Source organism: Diceros bicornis, chromosome 18 (genome assembly GCF_020826845.1).
Source record: "Diceros bicornis minor isolate mBicDic1 chromosome 18, mDicBic1.mat.cur, whole genome shotgun sequence".
Classification (NCBI taxonomy): domain Eukaryota; kingdom Metazoa; phylum Chordata; class Mammalia; order Perissodactyla; family Rhinocerotidae; genus Diceros; species Diceros bicornis.
In genome coordinates this window covers 14,516,996-14,526,634 of record NC_080757.1, presented here as the reverse complement: position 1 = coordinate 14,526,634, position 9,639 = coordinate 14,516,996, and the positions used below count along the sequence as shown (strand labels likewise).

Genomic DNA, 9,639 nt, shown 5'->3' with positions numbered 1-9,639 from the left:
ACAGAGAGAAAAAGTCAGTCTCTACCCTCAAAGAATCCAGTCTATTGTGACAAAGTGCTGTAGCAATGTTAGCTATTAACATATAATTATTATTTTCATATAATCTCATGTGAAATTCTCTCAGCATTATTATCAGAGGCATAAAATTCTCTCTTGAAGGCTAGTATGAAAACTGTGAAAATGCTGTGGATTTAAGCACATACAGATACCACTAAATATAATAATAATAATTCCTTACACGCAAGTAGTACTTCCCAATTCACAAAAACACTTTCATGTCTAGAATCTTATCTGATTTTCAAGACATCCCTTTCTGGCCAAGAGTGCCGGTATCATTATTATTCTTCATTTTACAGAGGAAAAACGTGAGGTGCAATAGGACACAGCTGCTTGCTCAAGATAACAGTGTCAGAACAAATCCTAGAAATTAAGACACTTGAAATCTGGAAGATGTTTCCAAGGATGAGTAGAATATTTTAAATAATTTTGAATGATGCTGCATAGAGCATTACAATTGTTTGCAATAAATTCTAAGAGAAATGTTATCATATTTTTCTTTAATAAAATAAGAAGCATCTACTGCAACTTAGAAACAAACATTACACTTAATGGCAAAACGCTGGAAGTATGTGCTCTAAACTCAAGGCCAAAGTATATGTGGCCATTACTGACATAACAATTTATGTAACTACGTTGTGTTTTCAGTAGTTTGGGAAATTTTGCTGATATAGTAAGGCATCCTGAATTATCTCATTCACTTGAATGATTTTATCTGTCCTGATGACTCCTCATTTCTAAACTTCAGATGCATATATTCATCAGTCTAATGGACATTTCCACACATATTGCAAACCAAACATATCATGAATAGAGTCATCTTCTCACCAGCCTTGGTCTTCTTCTGGTATCTGTTCATTTGTGTACCATCATCTGGTCACCTAAAAATTAAAACTAGAGGTCATAAATTTTTTCTTCTACCCTCTTAGCATCCTTGACTATCCTATTCGCATGCTTCCGCGACCCAATAAAAATGAGCTGGAAAGCATTAACAAATAACTGGAGTTCTGACACCTACTCTTTATCATTCCTTCTCTGTTCTCTCTGATAACATTTCCACACAGCTCTAAACTTTCTCACTCTGAAACAGGCCTCTCTCCTGGCTCTGGTCCCTGAAATTGGTGCTTTGTCTTGGTCTCTAGTATTAGAACCTCAGTTTTCTTCTGTGCCTTTCCACACCCTGACCTATCCCTGCTCTAGGTCATACCTTGAGATGTTCAACCTTGTCCTCTTGCTTAATCCTGCTATCCAGGCCCCTTTTTCGAGAAGACCACACAGAATTCTTGGTTGTTCTATAGGGTATGTTTTACATTCCTTTAACTAGGATGTGAGAACTACAGGGAGACACTGGTTCTATATGGGTCAGGCATCTGAAGTCACTGACCACAAACCGACTGGAATAGCCCAATGCTTTGTAACCAGTACTGAAAAGCCCTTGGGCAAGAAGAAAGCATGGACCAGGCCTATATTTAACATGGCTTGTTATAAATCTGGCAGAAGACAGCCCCATGTGGGTAAGAAATACATTTAGCCACTATCTCCCCCCTGATCACTACATAGGGAACTTTATCAGATGGCCAGTGTACTACCCATAGTGCCTGATGTCCCCCAACTGGAAACTTATTAGCATATTATCTCTTAGCACAGCCAAACCCTATATCTCATTTATTGGTGAAGCCATAATTTCTATTAATAAGTCCCTGAAGCTTTCATTTTACCTGTCTCATTTGCATGTATTTATCCTGCTTAAAAATCATGGCCAGATAATTTGCCTACAGGGAGTGTCCAAATAGGAGGCAGAAGAGTTTCTTAGATTGTAAGAGTACCACTTAGGGCCTCTGATCTGATATGATAACTTTAATTATCACCCAAAACAGGATCAGTGCAAAGAAAAACAGGCTTAAACACACTGTAATCAAACTACTAAACACCACATAAGAAAGTCCTGAAGCAGTCAGAGAAGAAGAAACATTACACATAGAAGAACAAAGATAAAAATGACAATTGACTTCTTACTGGAGAATATACAAGCCAGATTAAAATGGAGTAATATCTCTAAAATATTGAAAGGAAAAAGCTGTCAACCTAGAGTACTATGTCCAGCCAAAATATCTTTCAAAAATGAAAGTGAAATAAGGATTTTATCAGAGAAAAGAAAGCTGAAATACTTTATCACTAGCAGATTTACACTATAAAAAATGTTAAATGAAGTTCTTGAGGCAGGAGTATGATACCAGATGGTATTCAGGAACATAAATTGGTTCATCATCCTACAATCAACCAATTTAATTCACCATGTCAGCTGACTAAATATGAAAAAACATATGATCATCTCAGTAGATTCAGAAAAAGCACTTGTCAAAATTCAACATTCATTTATGATGAAAACTCACGTGAAAAATAGAAAGTAACTTTATCAGCTTGATAAAGGATATCTACAAAGAACTTAGAGATAACATCACCATTAGTGGAGAAAGATTAAATGTGTTTCCCCTAAGATCAGAAGCAAGGCAAGGATGTTGACATTTACAAGTTTATTTAACATTGTGTTGGAAGTGCAAGCCAGTGCAGTAAGGCAAGAAAAATAAAAGTCATACAGATTGGAAAGAAGAGGAATTAAAACTGTCTCTATTCATGATGACACAATCTTCTTTATTGAAAATCCCACACAATATACAAAAAGCTACTAGAACGAATAAGTGAATTTAGTAAGGTCAGAGTATAAAAGGTCAATACAGAGTATACAATACAAAGTGCATAAAAATCAATTGTATTTCAATATAATAGCAGAAAAATTGAAAATTGATATTAAAATAGTACTATTTACAATAAATTAAAAAACATGAAATAGGGGTAAATTAAACAAAATATGTGTAAGACTTATACACTGAAAACTACAAAACATTGCTGCGAAAAATATAAAAAGACCTAAATGAATGGAGAGATATGTCATGTTCATGAATCAGAAGACTCGATATTGTTATTATGTCAATTCTTCCCAAATTGATCTCTAGATCTTGGCATATGTTTTATAGAAATTGGCGCTGATTCTAAATTTTATATGAAAAAACAAAAGACCTAGAATAGCCAGAACAATTTTGAAAAAAGAATAACAAATTTGGGGGACTTAAGTTACCCGATTTCAAGACTTATTATTAAGCTACAATAATCAAGACAGTGCATATTGGTATAAGAATAAACATATAGATCAATGGAATAGAATAGAGTTCAGAAGTAGACCCACACATATATGGCCAGTTGACTTTTGTCAAAGGTGCCAAGTTAATTCAATAGAAAAAGGAAAGTCTTTTCAACACATGGTGCTGAAACAACCGTATATCCATATGGAAAAAAAAAAGATCCTCAACTATTACCTTCACCATATTAAAAAAACAACTCAAAATGGGTCATATATCATATAAAACTTCTAGAAAAAAATAGAAGAAACATATTTGTGACTTTGAATTAGACAAAGTGTTGGAGGAGGTAATCAAGAGGACGTGACCATTGGTGGACCCATGAGCTGTATTTGGGCAATCAGAGGCTTCTCACACACCCCCCTGTCCTTGGAATGTACACTCGGCTTATTGTTCCCACAGTGGGAGCCATTCCAAGGATGCAGCCTTGAGAGAGTAAGGCGTCGTTGAGACTATCTGGATGGTATACGTGACGGAACCCAGGTCAGGCCTTTTTATAAACTTTTAAGATTCTGGCAGGTGGATACAAAGATCTACCCATCTGCAGCCTCCCAAGACAAGCCTTGTAAGTAAGTTCCCTTGGTTATTAAAACTGTCACCTACCAATCTGGTGTGGTCCACCTCTTTTTTCGGTCTCCCCTTACCCTCCATATATGCGGCCAGCTTGCAAATTAACACAAAGATTTCTTAGATAAGACACAAAAAGCATGCATCATAAAAGAAAAAATGGTAAATGCGATATCATCAGAATTTAAAAGGTCCATTATTCAAAGGACAATGTTAAGAAATTGAAAATACAAGTAACAGATTGGGAAAATATTTACAAAACACTTATCTGATTAAAGGCTGTATCCAGAATATATAAAGAACTCTTGAAATTCAATAAGAAGTAGAAAAACAACCCAATTTTTTTTGGATGGAGGAACAAAATATTTAAACAAACACTACATCAAAAACATACAGATGGTGAACGCACTTGAAAAGATGTTCAATATCATTAAGGAAATATGAAGTTAAACCACAGTGAGATACTACTGCACACCTAATAGAATGGTTAATATTAAAAAAGACTGATGACGTTAAATTTTGATGAGCAATAGACAATCTCATACATTGCTGGTAGGAATGCAAAATGGTACAGCCACTTTGGAAAACAGTTTGGCAGTTTCTTATAAAATTAACTATCCACTCATATCAAGTCTAACAATTACATTCTTAGGTATTTTCCAAGGAGAAATGAAGATGTATATCCACACAAAGAATGGATATTTCTTTGCAATATTTATCGTAGCTTTATTTGGCTGAAATCTGGAAACAACCCAAATGTTCATGAACTGTTGAATAGCTAAACAAATTGCTATACACCCATATAATAGAAAACCACTCAGTGAAAAAAGACTGGGATACTAGTACAGCCAACATGCATGAACCTCAAAAGGATTATGCTAACTGAACGAATCCAGTTATAAAAAGTCTACATACTGGGGCCGGCCCGGTGGCGCAAGCGGTTAAGTGCGTGCGCTCCGCTGCGGCGGCCCGGGGTTCGCTGGTTCGGATCCCGGGCGCGCACCGACGCACTGCTTGGTAAGCCATGCTGTGGCGGCGTCCCATATAAAGTGGAGGAAGATGGGCACCGATGTTAGCCCAGGGCCGTCTGCCTCAGCAAAAAAGGAGGAGGATTGGCGGATGTTAGCTCAGGGCTGATCTCCTCACAAAAAAAAAAAAAAAAAAAAAAAAAAAAAAAAAAAAAAGTCTACATACTGCATGATTCCATTTATATGACACTATGAAAAAGGCAAAACTCTACGGACAGAAATCAGATCAGAGGTTGCCATGGGCTGTGGTGTGGAGAGGAGGTTGTCTTCTGCAAAGAAGGAGAAGGGAAATATTTGGAGTGGTTGAAATGTTCTGAATATGGTTGGAGGTAGTAGATACATGATTGTATGCTTTTATCAAAACTCACCAAACTTTACAATTAAAATTATACCTTAGTTAACCTATATTTTTAAAGTTATACCTTAAAATGCCCATGTGAAAAATAAGTGAGAGGAAAAGTACCAGAATTAGCTTATCTGGAGCCCAGCCAGAGCTCCATCATGGACCCACTCTCTGGCCTTGGCAGGTCATCTAAGCCCTCTGGCTTACTTATTTTTCCCATCAGTAATATGGTGACTATATCTTTCCCCTTTCCTCTGAGATTTTAGGAGCCTGGAATGATGTCATGAATCTAGCATTTCTTTGCTAGAATCCAAAATTCTAGGCAGATGAGAGAAATCCTTAATGGCTGAGGTTGCCTGTCTGCCTCAGGCTTCTTGCATAATCCCTGGGAGAGTTAATTTTTAGGGCCTCTAGGTGCTTGTTAGATCCCAAATAGAAAGAGCACCAAGACAGACTCTCTTAGCACCTGTCTCGCTGCCTTTATAAGCTTTCTGGAAACAGGCCACCTTGGATCAGCTTAGCACTCACTCCCCTCCCTGCAAGAAAGCCCACCCAGGAGATTTACTGAGAGTGCTCACAGAAAGGTAAGCACCCCACGAGCCTTCTCACTGCTCCAGAACTCCTAATTCTCTTCCTTCATGGGTAAGGGTGGATGAAAATGACTCATGATCGTGAGGCTCTTTCCTTCTTGATAGGAGAATAAAGGACTGAATGACACTTGGATTCAGGAAGTGGTAGTGGAGTATAATGGTGAGGTTTTCTGCTCTGAGTGACTAGAAGAATGAAGGACGAAGCTGGCAAAGAGAGGGAAGTCAGAAGTGAGGTGATTGGGATAAACAGCGGGGGGATGGAGAGAGCCTGGAGAGAGCCAAGGCGGCTATTTAAATAGATCTGGGCAGAGGAATCAATATTTACACAATCTTATACCTCTAAATAAACTTAGAGATAATGCAGTACAGCCTGTCATATTACAGAAGGGAAAATGGATGGATGAATAGATGGATGGATGGATGGCTAGCTGGCTGGATGGATGGATGATAGTTGGATAGATAGGTAGGTAGGTAGGTAGGTAGGTAGATAGATAGATAGACAGATAGATAGATGTAGATAAATAATGATATAATGGCAAAGGGCTTGGGAGACAGAAGGGGTTGGAAGAAAAAGAACAAGTTCTCCATTCAGAAAAAACTCTGATAGGGCCGGCACCTTGGGGTAGCGGTTAAGTGCGCCCGCTCCGCTGTTGGGAGTGGCCTGGGTTCGGATCCCTGGCGCACACTGACGCACCGCTTGTCAGGCCATGCTGTGGTGGTGTCCCACATAAAGTGGAGGAAGATCGGCTCGGATGTTAGCTCAGGGCCAGTCTTCCTCAGCAAAAAGAGGAGGATTGGCATGGATGTTACCTCAGGGCTGATCTTCCTCACAAAAAGAAAAAAAAGAAAAAAAGTTAATTTAAGTTCACGTGTCAGAGTTCTTTCTTTTCTTCTTCTTTTTTTTTTTTTGTGAGGAAGATCAGCCCTGAGCTAACATCCACGCCAATCCTCCTCTTTTTGCTGAGGAAGATTGGCCCTGAGCTAACATCCGAGCCGATCTTCCTCCACTTTATGCGGGACGCCGCCACAGCACGGCCTGACAAGAGGTGCGTAGGTGTGCGCCTGGGATCTGAACCCGGGCGGCCAACAGCTGAGTGCGCGCACTTAACCGCTCAGCCACGGCGGCCGGCTGGCCCCACAAATTAACTTTTTTAAGCCTCATTTTTCTCATTTGTAAAATGATCGCTGATCTTCAAGAATTTTTGTAAAGTTTAAATGGAGTAACACATAATGGAGTTAAATGGAGTAACATACTTGACAAAAAGTTTATATTCAAGTAAACATTAGCTTCCTGTTTTCTGTTTCTTTTCCTTCCTTCTTTCCTTCCTCTCTCCCTCCCTTCCTTTCATCTTTTTGGGATTGAATGAGGTAATACATAAAAGTAACTTGGACAGAAGGTGCTTGATGAATGCTACCTGTCACCACTGTCTCTCTGATTCCACCACCTGCAGGAAACACTCTCGTGTTACTCCTACACTGACTTCAAAGGTGACATTCTGCTGGGCCTCCCCAGCACTTAGGGAGGGATTGTTTGCATGGGACAGACTCACAGAAGAAATTTATCTTCTCCAATCGTGGAATAGGAGGACATGAGCTATGAGGAAGGGATTATTGTGTTAAGGCATGGGCTTGGGGAGTCAGATGGTCCCGGGTTTGAAATCCAGCTCCATCAAGGGGTTACAACCCTGGACTACTTATTGAACCTTTCCAAACCTCAGTGTCCTGAGTACCCAGACGTCACAGTAGTTACCCCAAAGAGTTTTGTGAGAATTAAATGAGAAAATAAATATGAAGTACTTAGTACAATACTCACAGTTTACGCTTAAAAATGTTGTTAGTCTGTTCTTAAATTGTCTTCGTGTCTTCAGTTTTCAGCCTCTGTGTATTTTTGTACTTGGTCTGCTCCTTGCTCCTCTCCTGGCTCCCTCTCTTGTATCTCTTTTTGATTTCATGAGATCCTGGCCTCCTACACTTCTTCAAGTTGCTGTGCTCCTATATTGTGCTTTCTGGAACCTCATCCATTCACTTATGTGTTGAACTAGTCAGAGCTGCTAGTCAGTCACTATACACTGATATGACCTTAATAGCTGGTAAAATACAGAAACACTTCCCTCCCATCCTGGTAAATAGCCACTGTCCTGGGTCCCCAGAGTAGTTACCTCTGCTCCAGCCCCTTCCCTGGAATCCCCTGGATCTCAACCTGAACCAGCAATGAAAGGGTTAATGTCTGGCTTCGTGGAGGCCCCCAGGAGCCTGCTCAAGCTCTAGGCCAGTATCCTTTCCTATTGGTAGGTGCAGAGGCCATATTACCCCAGCATCCAGGAGACACAGATTAAGTGCCTACTATGTGTCTCTCTTCCCCTTTTGGCAGGTCCAAGTCTTCTGCCACTGCAGCTCTCAGCAGTGGCCTATGGAGCCAGGTGCCTGGAGGAACAGGACAACTGTCACTGAGTTCATCCTTCTTGGCCTAACAGAGAACGTAAGACTGCAACCCATCCTTTTTGCCCTCTTCCTCTGCGCCTATGTAGTCACAGTCGGGGGCAACCTCAGCATCCTGGCGGCCATCTTTGTGGAACCCAAACTCCACACCCCTATGTGCTACTTCCTGGGGACCCTCTCTCTGCTGGACATTGGATGCATCACCGTCACTGTTCCTCCTCTGCTGGCATGTCTCCTGGCCCACCAATGCAGAGTTCCCTATGCCGCCTGCATTTCACAGCTCTTCTTTTTCCACCTCCTGGCTGGTGTGGACTGTCACCTCTTGACAGCCATGGCGTATGACCGCTACCTGGCCATCTGCCAGCCCCTCGCCTACAGCACCCGCATGAGCCATGAAGTCCAGGGTGCCCTGGTCAGCATTTGCTGCACCATCTCCTTCATCAACGCTCTAACTCACACAGTGGCTGTGTCCGTGCTTGACTTCTGTGGCCCTAATGTGGTCAACCACTTCTACTGCGACCTCCCACCCCTTTTCCAGCTCTCCTGCTCCAGCATTCACCTCAACGGGCAGCTCCTCTTTGTGGGGGCCACCTTCATGGGGGTGATTCCCATGATCCTTATCTCAGTGTCCTATGCACACGTTGCAGCTGCAGTACTACGAATCCGCTCAGCTGAGGGGAGGAAGAAGGCGTTCTCCACGTGTGGCTCCCACCTCACTGTGGTCTGTATGTTTTATGGAACTGGCTTCTTCAGTTACATGCGTCTGGGCTCAGTGTCAGCCTCAGACAAGGACAAAGAAATTGGAATCTTCAATACTATCCTCAACCCCATGCTGAATCCAGTCATCTACAGCCTCCGGAACCCTGATGTGCAGGGTGCCCTGAAGAGAGTGCTAACAGGAAAGAGGCCACTAGAGTGAGAAGGTAGGGGCATCGAGACACCCCTCCCTCCTTGAACACCCCACTACTTTCTTATGTCAAAGGCCTGGATGTGGGCAGGGACATCTTCAGGAGTGGGTTGAGGGATGGGAGGAAAGTAGATACTGTCGGCCAGGGTAGAATGTCGTTTGCTGTGGGTTGGCTGAAGTCTAGGGACAAGAGTATCTAAGTTGCTGATGGATTAAAGACAGATGGGAGAGGGGGCTGGCCCCGTGGCTTAGTGGTTAAGTGCGTGCATTCCACTACTGGTGGCCCAAGTTCAGATCCCAGGCATGCAACGACACACTGCTTCAACGGCCATGCTGAGGCAGTGTCCCACATACAGCACCCAGAAGGATGTGCAACTATGACATGCAACTATCTACTGGGGCTTTGGGGAAAAAAAGGAGGAGGATTAACAATAGATGTTAGCTCAGAGCAGGTCTTCCTCAGCAAAAAGAGGAGGATTGGCATGGATGTTAGCTCAGCTGATCTTCCTCA

At 41.7% G+C, this 9,639-nt stretch overlaps 1 protein-coding gene across 1 annotated transcript; it reads left to right on the top strand.

The window, feature by feature from the left end:
* The first annotated feature begins 8,192 nt into the window (after positions 1-8,192).
* On the top strand, positions 8,193-9,140 carry LOC131417088 (olfactory receptor 3A10-like). Its single transcript, XM_058560058.1, has one exon. The coding sequence runs from the start codon at positions 8,193-8,195 to the stop codon at positions 9,138-9,140; it is 948 nt and encodes a 315-aa protein (XP_058416041.1).
* Positions 9,141-9,639: the final 499 nt, after the last annotated feature.